Source organism: Tachypleus tridentatus, chromosome 10 (genome assembly GCF_004210375.1).
Source record: "Tachypleus tridentatus isolate NWPU-2018 chromosome 10, ASM421037v1, whole genome shotgun sequence".
Lineage (NCBI taxonomy): Eukaryota > Metazoa > Arthropoda > Merostomata > Xiphosura > Limulidae > Tachypleus > Tachypleus tridentatus.
This window is the reverse complement of record NC_134834.1, coordinates 17,941,965-17,955,270: the sequence shown is the minus strand read 5'-3', so window position 1 is coordinate 17,955,270 and position 13,306 is coordinate 17,941,965. Positions and strand designations below refer to the sequence as shown.

The window sequence follows — 13,306 nt, the reverse complement described above, 5'->3', positions numbered from 1 at the left end:
AATCGGTAGCCATGTGCACTACATAGAAGGTTTACTGATGGTATCGTTGCTAATACTATTTTCTAAACGAATTACTTTTGGCGAGGTGTGAAAATTCATTCGTTTTTCCAGTATCATTCTTTGCAAGTACTTTATCATGGATCAGTTATTCGTTATAAATAGGTAAGTTTCACACTTTAAATTTAAAGGTTTGATTCTTAATCAAAATTTATGTTTTGTGTATTGTTTATTTTTGCAAATTTATACACCTAAAAATGTTACAATGACTAACTTTATTTCATTTATGTGTGTAAAAATGGGAAGTACAGGTATTGTTATTAACATCAACCCTAATTATATTTTGACGAGAATAAAAATATTACCTGATAATATAAATTGTGATATTAGGTAAAAGGTCTGGACGGCACTATATAAAGTAGATGTAGTGTGGATAACGTACTGTTATAGGTTATTTATTTTCCGCTGACCAGAAGTTCCTATAATAACAACAAACGTACTTAAGACTTATTTATGTGCAATTTGAAAATTGCACCACTCCATAAAAAGGTGCCGATTTAAACGATAAACAAAAAGGTTAAAAACAACTGTTCGGTTTTATTTTAACCTAAGCTTCTCGGGTGTAATTCTTAAATAAGGATTTAAAGCTTCAGTTAAGTTTTCTTTGAAATTGATTTATCAAAGTATTCGTAGTTGCATGTGACATGTAGTTAAATTATCAAACCATTAAGTAGCAATAGAAATGTTATTATTGCTAAGCTAATTATGATATTTTATAGTACATAAAATGTGCAAGAGTGGGACTTTCATAATAATAATAAGTTTATAACATCAGTATATTAAATATTTGCAAGCATTATATTGTGAAACTTGTAATATTTTTAGTACTAGTAGAGAATATAATTTGACTGAATGTGACAACTCAGAATGGGTGTAATAAGTATTTAAAATATGAAGTTATTTAAAACAAGTATTTATAAATAACAGTCAATAAAGTATTTCACATTGTTATTTTATTTTGAATCACAGGCTTTAATGATGACTGTATAACCAATGAATAAGCTAAGCCTATCATTTTTATGTGAGAATGAGAGACAATGCATGAGTTAAGGGATTTAGTTGAAATAGACGACTGGTATAATAGGAGTTACTAAAACTTGATTGTACATGTGGAATGTTGATGATGGGAATTGTTGTCATGTTTTATGTTAGTTATTTCATAATGATAGATTTTCTTAAAGTTGTTGGTATTTGAAGTTCAGCACAAAGCTACACAATGGGCATTATGTGTTTTACCCACCACAGGTGTCAAAACCTGATTTCCAGCATTTTAAGATTTCTTAAAGATGGGTGGGTTTACTTTTATGTAATGAATGAGTGCATCCTGTAAGGGTTGAATACATTAAAAAAAAATTATAGTTAAGAGATTGAATCTGTATGGGTCACATTCAGGGATTCTAAAATTAGAAAGTTTTGTAAATGACAATATTTATAGGTTACTTAATCCCATAGAAGAGGTCAGTGATGGGATTCTTATGGTCTTTAAAAACTTGTTTATTTTTATTTCTAAGAGCCCAGAGATAGTACATAATTTTGTCTGAAGTTCATTTTAACCATTAAAGACTGCTTAGTTTTATCAAAAATATTACTGTGCTATTTTCTCTTGTTATTATGGTTACTAAACAGTGCCATGTTCTGATTGGTGAGATTGAGTATAAGATAGTACTGAATCTCTGGCTGGCTTACACAGTGAGCATGCCTTGTAACTGTTTTATGTCATAATAAGCAAGTCATTAGTACACATTGTCTACAGTTAGTAATAACTGAACATTTAGTATCGATAACCAGATGTTGATGGTGGTGGTGGTGTGTGTGTGTTAGTTTAAATAAGTCCAAGATGTCAGAGAAACCGTTTACAATTAGCTCTGAAAAGTACATGAACACTTTTAATTTTGGATTGTAGTTTATTGTGAGAAACACAATGCATCACGTCAGTTGTGCAGTAGAGAATTCAAATTTTTATTTTTGAATGTTTACATTCGGAATTTTGAAAACTACAAACCAAATTTTCATTGTGTTTGTTTGATGTTTCAGGCAAACCTTAACATAATTATGCAGTTATCATTCTTCCACTGTTCCTTTACTTGAACTCTCTCCATCATATCTTTATTAGGGTTAGCAGTAAATCTAAACCTTTACTTGAACTCTCTCCATCGTATCTTTATTAGGGTTAGCAGTAAATCTAAACCTTTACTTGAACTCTCTCCATCGTATCTTTATTAGGGTTAGCAGTAAATCTAAACCTTTACTTGAACTCTCTCCATCGTTATCTTTATTAGGGTTAGCAGTAAATCTAAACCTTTACTTGAACTCTCTCCATCGTATCTTTATTAGGGTTAGCAGTAAATCTAAACCTTTACTTGAACTCTCTCCATCGTATCTTTATTAGGGTTAGCAGTAAATCTAAACCTTTACTTGAACTCTCTCCATCGTATCTTTATTAGGGTTAGCAGTAAATCTAAACCTTTACTTGAACTCTCTCCATCGTATCTTTATTAGGGTTAGCAGTAAATCTAAACCTTTACTTGAACTCTCTCCATCGTATCTTTATTAGGGTTAGCAGTAAATCTAAACCTTTACTTGAACTCTCTCCATCGTATCTTTATTAGGGTTAGCAGTAAATCAAAACCTTTACTCTCTCTCCATCGTATCTTTATTAGGGTTAGCAGTAAATCTAAAATGGCATTCCTTCTGGTTGGATTTCTGACAGTTTGGTAAAGAAAACCAGGATGAATCACATTGGTAATCTTTCTCACATAATTTGGCTACAACCCAGTCAGTGTATCGAAAATTATTTTCCAATATTTAATGCATCATTATTCTTCTTGATGGCAACCCAACTCTCATTGTACAATTTTTTTATCTCAACTGTCTAATCGTGTGGCTTCCAGTTCAACAAGTGGAAATATTTCGTATCTAGTTTCTAAATTGAAACATACGTTCCATTTACTTTTATTAATCAACAGATCTTTGGAGAACACCAAATAGATAACTTAAGTAACATTTGGTATCATGCAGCCAATTATTTATTAGATTATAAGTATAGTGTTTGTATTTCTGTGTACTTGTTACTCTCAACATACGTACAGAAAGGTTTTAGAATAGCAAGTATTGAAGAATGCATGTGAAATAACGTAGTTACATTAACTGACTATGAAACGTTTTTTTTACGTGTAATAACGTTTTATTTGCCGTTAAATACATTAAAATAATTTCTGTATGTCGTGTGTTTTAGATATGGGGAAGATACTGAACGAACGACTGAGTTTAATGAAAAGAGAGACCAGTTGCTAATTCAACTTCTGACTGAAGCCAAATTACGTAAGAAACATTACGAAGAATCTTCAAGTACGTGTCAAAACTCAACAGAACAAGAGTTGGATATTTCATCAGAAGTAAAACAAACCGAACCAAAAGATGAGCAAAAAGGTTTCCTTGAAATGCCAAAAGATGCTTTAAAATCAAATGATGCAAAAGATAAGGTAAAAAGGAAAAGAAAGAGGCAGGATAATAGTATAGGTGAGGAGGTGTCAGAAAAACGTATTTCAGAAAGTTTTATTGAAGAAAGTAAACCAGAAAGAATATCTTCCAAAAATCTAATTACTTGTGATGAACACCAAAGATCTCCTATTAATAAACACGAATACTTCACCCCCAAAAAACGGAAAATTACTAACGAGAAACAGAAAAATGAAAAAGGTTTTGAACCTCAGCAAGACGAATCAACAGTCATACTTGATGAATCAAATAATGAGGTGACTAATATCAAAGATGAGAGTAATCCTTCAGAAGCATTCCCCGTTCTAGGTGAGGTTGAGAGGAAACGGAAAGAAAAAGTTCAACGTGTTTTACCTGATTGGCTGGCTAATCCAACTGTTGTTACTGTTGATCTAAAAGATACCGAAACAACAGTTGATAGCTTTTCTGGTCTTGATTCTCTCCTGAAACAAAACCTAAAACTTTCTGGCATACATCACTTCTTCCCAGTGCAGAAAGTGGTGATACCGTGGTTGTTGAGAAACTCGATCCAACAGGACTGTTATCGGCCCCAGGATATTTGTGTATCTGCTCCTACTGGTAGTGGAAAAACCCTTGCTTTTGTTCTTCCAATTATTCAAGCTTTGAAAAGTCGAGTTGTTTGTCGTGTGCGGGCTCTGGCAGTCTTGCCTGTTCGTGACCTTGCCGTTCAAGTGTACAATGTCTTTTACTCCTATTGCAAAGGAACATCTCTACGAGTTGGACTCGCTGTGGGACAGAAAACATTTACTGAGGAACAAAATACATTAGTCAAGCAGGGCGTACGAAATGTTATGAGTTTAGTAGATATTGTGGTGGCAACACCAGGAAGAATTGTTGATCATGTCCAGAGAACTCCTGGTTTCTCCCTGGAGAGTCTTCGCTATCTGATTATTGATGAAGCCGATCGTATGATGGAAGAAATTACTCATGGCTGGCTTGCTGCTGTCGAGAAAGCTGTTTTTAAGGATTCCACGACAAGTAGGAACTGTCCCTGCACAATCAAGAACAGCAAGAGATCTTTGTCATCTTTTCCTCTTACAGCCTGCACATTTTCTCATATTTTGGAACCACTGCAAAAGCTTCTTTACTCGGCAACATTGTCTCAAGATCCTGAAAAACTTCAACAGCTAACTCTATTTCAGCCAAAACTCTTCACATCAATCACAAGAACACTTGGACTGGATGTCTCTACAAACCAGTCTGAGAAAACAGGAAAATTTATTGGTAAATATACCACACCAGAAGAACTTAAGGAACATTATACCATTTGTGAGTTATCAATGAAACCTCTTGTTGTTTGGTATTTCTTAAAAGACAAAGGTTTCAAAAATGTTCTCTGTTTTACTGGTTCAGTGGAAAGCACTCATCGCCTTTGTACGTTGCTGAAAAGTCTAGGTGGTGTAACAGTCCAAGAATTTTCTTCCAGTCTACATTTAGTCAAAAGAAAAAAATGTTTAAGACAGTTTTCAAGTGGTAAGATAGATATTTTGGTTTGCTCTGATGCCATGGCCCGGGGGATTGATGTTGCGAATGTAGACTATGTTATTTCTTATGACCCTCCCACGTTTGTTAAGACGTACATCCACAGGGTGGGACGCACTGCAAGAGCTGGCAGAGAAGGTATAGCAATAACACTGTTGCAGAGAAAAGGAGTGAGAAAATTTCAAAAGATGCTGACGTCTGCTGGAAAAGAGAAAGTATCGGAACTAAAAGTGAGCCAGACTGATCTGGAACCGTACAAAGAGAACTACAAAGCTGCCCTCAGTGCAACTTCAAAACTAATTACTCAAGAAACTCAGGAAAAGCAGGCATTAAGAAATCCATGTCAGAAAAAGAAACTGAAACTAAAGAGAGTTTCGAACTTTAAGATGAATGGACAGCAGATTAAACATTAGTGTTATAAACTATTGTAGTTTCTTAACCGTAATTTGCAGAATAGTTCCAGTTTAAGCTCTAACCTCTATTGAAAAATGTGGGGATGAGGGTCAGCATTTTCATCATGTAAAGAACATTTATGTAATCAGTGACTGTATATTTTATGGTTCAAGAAACAATACCATCAGGTTGAAAAAACAAGATGTAAGAACTTATGTGAATATAGGTGAAGGCAGTGGGAAAAAAAATTTAAAATACTTGTGTGTAGAGTGTGTCCTATAAAAACAAGCAGACAAAACAATTATTGTAGTGCCATCTATTTAAAAAAAATGCTAAGTTAAAAAAGGAATAGATTATTTTAAAGTAATTGAACTAACTGAAGAACAGTATTAAGGGAGGTAGAATAAAGCTTTCAACTGACTAATGTAATGTTTTTTTTCTGCAAGCTAGTGGCTCAAGCATGGTAAGTATTTACAATTTGTATGAATGGTCTTTCAAAGACGTGTGGTATGCATTTATGTAATGTGTAGGTGTGTCTGTAAGCTCTAATTGAACACAGTCACATAACTTCAGCCCTTTTGTTAGGAAATAAAAGTAAATATTAAAACCAAAGTCACTACAACTGTAATTTATCAAGAAAAAAAAACCTCTTGCTTAGAAAAGTAATAAAGATAAACCCTTTTTTGTTGGTGCGAAATGACACTTTTTGATTGGAAAGGGAAGCAGTCTGTTATTTCAGAAAATTTTATCAGTGGAGTGTAAAAACATATTAGTCTTATGTTTTGCAAATGTGTTATGTAGTTAAAAACTACATACCGACACTGATAAGTTTGAGACAGGGTGTCACTTTCAATTCACTTAAAAGTGTTTTAGGGGGACCTGTCCCTCTAAAGATTTTTTTTTAAATCGCCATTGAAAACAAGACCTTATATTCATAAACATCAAACTGCACATATGATAGAAAGTTCAAGACTGTAGAGTTTTCTAATAAGCCAGCTTTGTTTACTTAACGTCATTTTTTTATGTATTACATACCTTTTTGCAGTTCTCTGTCCCACTGACAGGTGGAGCTAGAGTTGTTTCGTCTGTGTGAACTAGTTTCATTACTTTTGTCTCTGCATTAATATACGTACTTCAAATTCAATGAAAAATTTATATTCAACAAATTCATTTTGAGGAATGTTGTTACGTTACTTCTAAAGCCGACACTTAATTATTTGTACTTAATAAGATGCAAAAAGAATGTCCTCTGAGACAGCGGTAAGTTCGATTCTCCTTGGTGAACGCAACAGATAGCCCTATATAGCTTTGCTATAAGAAAACACAGACATATAAAACAACTTTCAGAAAAATTGATATACCTTGTGACACAATGATACAACATTAAATTGGGAAGAATTTTTTTCCAAAAATGTACTTTTTACATCATGATATAACTTAAATTCACCTGTAGAAAGTATATTGTAATAACACATTGTCATACGTTACACGTGACGTGGCCTGGTGATTAGGGTACTCAAGTCGTAGCATGTGAGTTACGAGTTCTAATCCTTGTCACTGAATATGCTCGCCCTTTCGGTATTGGGGACATTATGATGTGACTATCAATTCCACTGGCTGCCTTCCCTCTTGTTTATCACTGCTTAATTAGGGACAGAAAGCTCTCGAGTAGCTGCTCAAAACGAAACCAAATACATTAAACAAGAAGCAAACGAACTTTTGGTGAATAAAATTTTATATTAAGCACTATTTAATCAGTTGTTAATTAAAACACAGTCTCTGGTCAACTCGTAATCTGAGGGTCGCGAGTTCGAATCCCCATTACACCAACTATGCTCGGCCTTTTGGCCGTGGGGGCGTTATAATGTGACGGTCAATCCCACTATTCGTTGGTAAAAGAGTAGCCCAAGAGTTGGCGGTGGGTGGTGATGACTAGCTGCCTTCCCTCTAGTCTTACACTGCTAAATTAGGGACGGCTAGCACAAATCGCCCTCGAGTAGCTTTGTGCGAAATTCCAAAAAACAAACAAACACATTGTTTTCCCACAAAACTGCCCCCTATCTCAGTTGTTTCGTGATAGTCGTCTGGTGTATAATAGTTGAAATTCAAGATTTGATTCCTGCAGTAGGCACAGCACAGGTAGCTCAATATTCAACTGTTTAAGCCAATCAAACAAAAAAATCACTAAAGTGTGTTAATAAATACATTTTGATGTCAAACATCTTGTTTTTCTTAGACCTTTTTAAGTATTTGTAGTTTTATGAAATGCTACAGATGTTTTTTAATATACAAATTTTCATTGCATTTAAATAATGAATGACCGAAAGTCCGACTTATCGCAAATATTATTAATGACGAGATTACAATATATTTTCATATAACGAATTATTCGTTAGTAACAAATAATACAATTGCTACCATGGTAATTGAAATTTGTAAAAACAAGAACTGGTGATACAGTGTCTTACTTAAAGTTGGTAAATTTTTTGCATGATATAACAAAAAATGATAACTGACGTTACTTTCCTGTTTACGACGTACCAAGCTTAGTTTATATAAATAATACGGTTTTAAGTTCACAAAATTAAAATGTTTTGTATAACTTGAAAGTCCATTTCTATATTGCAATAAAAAGCAAATTTTTCAACTGTTTTTTGTAAGTGCTAATAATTACGTAAATATCCAGAAAAATTGTAAATAATTGTGAGTGTCGTATGTGTTTAACTTTCGAAAGTTGAAATTTCGTATAGTAAACTTAATCTATCAAAGTCACAAATAATAACATTTTATCTACAAGTTCTTTGAATATTGTATTCTTTTAATAAAAACTTTAACAATAGTGTAATTTTAAAAGTATTGTTTAAAATATTTATTACTAGATGGCATTGTTTTGTGGTTTTGTTGTCGAGTGTTTGATTCGCAAACACTCGTTTATTTTTTTAACTAACAAAGTGAAAAACCTGTCAGTTGGGGCCCATCGCAGATTTAGTGTAAAAGCTGTAGTCTAAAAAACTTAAATACAATTAAGTTAATTTGGTTTATCGAAGTCGAAAGGAAACTTCCAGTGACACAGACATTTATAGAAATATTAGAAGTTAACCTAAACAAAGGTTAATTTTTATCAAACTTTGCTTCTTGTCTATTTCGTAGGTACAACGTATTAGTTTTGTGTTTTTTTTTTAATTTCGCACAAAGGTACACGAGGGCTATCTGCGCCAGCCCTCCCTAATTTTGCAGTGTAAGACTAGAAGAAAGGCAACTAGTCATCACCACCCACCGCCAACTCTTGGGCTACTCTTTTACCAACGAATAGTGGGATTGATCGTCACGTTATAACGTCTCCACGGCTGAAAGGGCAAGTATATTTGGTGCGACGGGATTCGAGCCCGTAACCCTCAGATTACGAGTCGAACGCCTTAACACACCTGGACATGCCGAGCCTTCAACGTATTAAATAAGGGGGAAAATTACGTTTTATATGTATGACAACAAACAATAGTCATGGAAATTACGAAACTGGTACAAAAAGAAAACTAATAGAACTTACACTCACGCTCCACCATTCAAGTTTCTTCTACCACTCTCCTAGAGAAAAAGATACATTGCCTGCAGAACCTCAAAGTCACATCCTACATGTAGTCTCTAGGTTTCAAACCTTTCTTCGAATTAAAATATCGAGCTGCCTGGTTCATAAAATGAAAGGATTGGCAAAACGATGTACGCACTTGAGTAACAATTGAAAGAACGCCAGGGTCATTGCAAAAAAATAAATACCATGCCCGTGGGTTAGGAACATAATTGTATTAAAAACGAGAGGGGTCCGGCCTGGCCAGGTGGGTTAAGGCGTTCTACTCGTAGCCCGAGGGTCGCGGGTTCGAGTCGCACTAAACATGCTCGCCCTTTCAGCCGGGAAGGATCAGCCGTGAAGGAGTTATATGTTACGATCAATCCCACTATTCGTTGGTAAAAGAGTAACTCAAGAGTTGGCAGTGGGTGGTGATGACTAGCTGCCTTCCCTCTAGTCTTACACTGCTAAATTAGGGACGGCTAGCGCAGATAGCCCTCGTGTAGCTTCGCGCGAAATTCCAAAACAAAGAGTGAACTAGCTTTCTTCCGCTATACGATCCGTGGTTACAGAGAAACTTCTCTCTTGCTAATACAAAAATTACAAGAATATAATACACAAGGTTTCATGTATCAACAACAAAATATTTTATTTTATAAACATCTATTCTGGAATATTTTAATAATTATAAAAATATTTTTCATTTATTTTTGTTATTCCTACTGTTAAGAAAAATAAATCTATCTAAAGTTCCATTCACTTCAAAGTACAACAATGTTAAAATAGAGTAGTTTGACTCGAATCCATGGTTATAATCAATGATTTTACTTCAAATAATACATTTATAAAATGTGTTACTAATTTGAATTCACAACCATTTTGGTTTTCCCAAAAAGAACAAGCCTGGCCATGTCTCCAAAAGTCCTGTTGTATATTTTAATGTTTTCTTCGTCAAACTCTTCCAAATGGACATTGGAAACAAGATGAGCTTTATTGCTCGAGAGGTGAATTACGTGAAAATTTTTCCAATCAGTACGGTGAACGCCGTATAAAAAATAAGATAAGTTACGAAGACCAAATTCATACGGTACTCGATGAACCAAGTTTGGTTGCCTCTCAAGTATCATTTCTGTCGGGAGTTCCCCTGCATTGTAGTACAATCTGTCGGGTTTATAATATTTGTAAGATTGATACCACAACTTTAAGAATCGAGCATTCTTATGAGCCAGTATCATTTGGGTTCCCAGGTGTTTATCCGGTGGCCATCCAATTACCATTTCAAATTTTAGGAACGAATCCAAAGGTTTTACGATATAAACATCGTTTTCAAGAAATATTCCTCCCTCTGACATCAAAATTTTTAGGCGAGCGATATCCGAGGCGTGGCGAACAGAACTCAATTTTTGGCCAAAAACGTGAGTAGGTTTGTCAATGAATTTTACCTCTAAACCTGGTAAGTCTTTAACCATTTCCCAGTATTTACCTCGAAGAGTATGACAATCACAGTGTATCACAATTTTTTCTGGACTTTGGTGAAGAAAGGCAGCTTTTAGAGTGACCACGTCGACAAAGTTCATCTGATGATTTTCCAGCCTCACGAAATGAACCACATTTGGGATAATAAAGGTGCTAAATCCAGTTTCATTATCGGCACCAGCGAAATCCACTATTTCACCAGCTAAAAAATTGCGAACGATTGCCAATTGAACAGACAATGGAGACCATAATGAAATAAATAAGGAACACGTTAAAATAAATACGAGGACATAGAAATAACGACACGCATTAAAACGTCTATAAATAAACATCAGAACAGTTCAGAATTTTCACAATTCAAGTCAATGTGTCTGAATATACTAGCTTCTAAAATGCAATATAAACAGAAACCAAGACATCTATATAAGTAATAGTTTTCTGAAGAAAGAACAATGTTCAACATAAAACTTTGGCAAAGTTTCTAAGACTAAACGAAAGATGTGGTTTTATACAGAACGTAAACTGTTGTTTTTTTTTTTCTCAAGAACGACTGACGCCACCTGTAATAAAAAAATAAAATTGTTATATGCACCTGACTTATCATGTCCTGGTTTGTTTTTTACATTGTCATACAAAGCGGCAGATAGAAATAAGCCTCATTTTTAAGTCTGTGCAATATTGTAAATTATAACGTTTAAATAGGTTACTACAACACCAAGTGTAATTATTTATCTTTCAATGTTTTTATGTCTTTAATTAATATCACTATGAATTATTTAATCATACCTTATTTTTGTAAATCTGTTGAGACGAAACTATGGTATCATAAATAGCTTACACAAACGAAGCAAAATAATATACAGCAGATGATGTAATCGAAAAGATTGTTTGTTTGTTTTTAATTTCGCGCAAAGCTACACGAGGGCTATCTGCGCTAGCCGTCCTTAATTTTGTTGTGTAAGACAAGAAGGAAGGCAATTAATCATTACCGCCCACCGCTAGCTCGTGAGCTACTCTTACCAACGAACAGTGGGTTTGACCGCAAGCATGTTTGGAATAACGGGGACTCGAATCTGCAATCCTCGGATTACGAGTCGAGTGACTTAACCACCTGGCCATGGCGGGCCTAATGAAATAGAACTTATAGGTTTTAATATCCAACATTTACTTAATATCAAATACCTAAGTGGCACTTCAATATGTTTCTGCGGACACACACTGGGTTTCGATACCCGTGGTGGGCAGAGTACAGTTAGCCCATCGTGTAGTTTTAATTTTAGAACAAACGACTAAAATTATTTGATGATCACTCCCTCTATTATCTGTTAGTAAAAGTAATATGTGTACTATACCGTTGTACTTGTGCTAATAAGCAACTTGAACTTGTAACGATAGTTACGACAATATATTATAAACTATGTCTCTCTTACAGAACTATAAAGAACTGCTAACACCAGAGTGATCAAAGTTTACTGTACCTTTTACTTTTATAATTAGAAACTGAAACAAATTTACCGATATTATTTAAAATAACATGGGTTATAGTTTTATGCAAAATACGTTTGCCATCTGTAAAATATAATGAATGAATTTTTCATATTCAATTTACGAAAACCTTTATGTTGTTCTTTTTACGCGCAATTTTAGCTAGAATTTTGTTTTTTAATCTCAAATATAATAAATTTCGGATTGTTATCTTTAGCTATAAATAATAATAAAAAAAGTTTTTGTACATCTTGGAAACTTAATTAAAGTAATACAAACTAGACTGGCATCTGAAAAATGAAACAGTTAATATTTAATAAGTGCCTGGAAATGTGGATAATAATAATTATATACATATAAAACCGCTCCTAACAAAGTAAAGTAAAATAATATGCGCGTGAGATTTGGAGGGAACATGGAAAAAACCGGTTTTTACTGAGGCCATGTAGGCTTTAATATAACAAACTTGATATGAACATAAAAGCTTTAATAACAAGAACAACATTCTTATAAATTAAGAGTGCTAACTAATCACCTATAATACAATATTCTTAAAAATATGTAGTAATTACTACAATATATTATTAAGTTACTTTAATTTTCAAACTTACCCATACTACCCCAAAAGTTTTTCACTTTGTTATGGTGTACGATCTTATCTAAAAGTTACACAACAATCAGCTGAACAGAAAACCCGATATATGCGTGTATTTACTGTTAACGAAATATTTGGTTAAACTGATGAATTATAATATATAAAAATTACATTTTATCACAATAAAAAAACCTAATTTTTATTAATCAGAAAAAAATACAGCAACCATGTGGGTCACAAATAAAACTTTTGATATTATTTATTTTAACATGTATAGACTTAACATAAAATAGATACTACTATTCGATCAAATTAACGCCCTTTCGCGACGAAAAATAAAACGTCATACGAAAGCGTAAAGCGTTCGTAAAACGATACTTTGGTGTTTAGTAATGTTTGAAAATATAAGCATGTTTAATATCATTGTACTGTTAAACAATAATATTTAAATACTGATCTTAGGTAAACATAATTCATATGTTAAGACTGATAGTATTACTTCACTTGATTAAGCAAATAACATATTTTGTTTATTACTAACTCGAGAAGTGTACACTTTTGTTATCTGATTGCTTCATTTAAGTCATAATTCGATATGTATCTTAAAATTCATCAAACGGCGGGCAGGTACGTCGGACTGCATTAAACCTACGTGTGGGAGAGAAGGTAGCTATAGTAAATGAATAGCCTGGCATGGCCAAGCGCGTAAGGCGTGCGACTCGTAATCCGAGGGT

At 33.9% G+C, this 13,306-nt stretch overlaps 2 protein-coding genes across 2 annotated transcripts; one reads left to right on the top strand and one right to left on the bottom strand.

Moving 5' to 3' along the window:
• Dbp73D (putative ATP-dependent RNA helicase Dbp73D) lies at nt 1-5,869 on the top strand. The gene is made up of 2 exons (XM_076460189.1): nt 1-162; nt 3,293-5,869. The coding sequence occupies exons 1-2, from the start codon at nt 137-139 to the stop codon at nt 5,469-5,471; spliced, it is 2,205 nt and encodes a 734-aa protein (XP_076316304.1). The 5' UTR covers nt 1-136; the 3' UTR covers nt 5,472-5,869.
• A 3,770-nt stretch (nt 5,870-9,639) lies between these two features.
• On the bottom strand, nt 9,640-12,745 carry LOC143228818 (uncharacterized). The gene is made up of 2 exons (XM_076460188.1): nt 12,589-12,745; nt 9,640-11,052 (listed from the first exon to the last, which is right to left on the bottom strand). Exon 2 carries the CDS (start codon nt 10,822-10,824, stop codon nt 9,874-9,876), a length of 951 nt encoding a protein of 316 aa, XP_076316303.1. The 5' UTR covers nt 10,825-11,052; nt 12,589-12,745; the 3' UTR covers nt 9,640-9,873.
• Nucleotides 12,746-13,306: the final 561 nt, after the last annotated feature.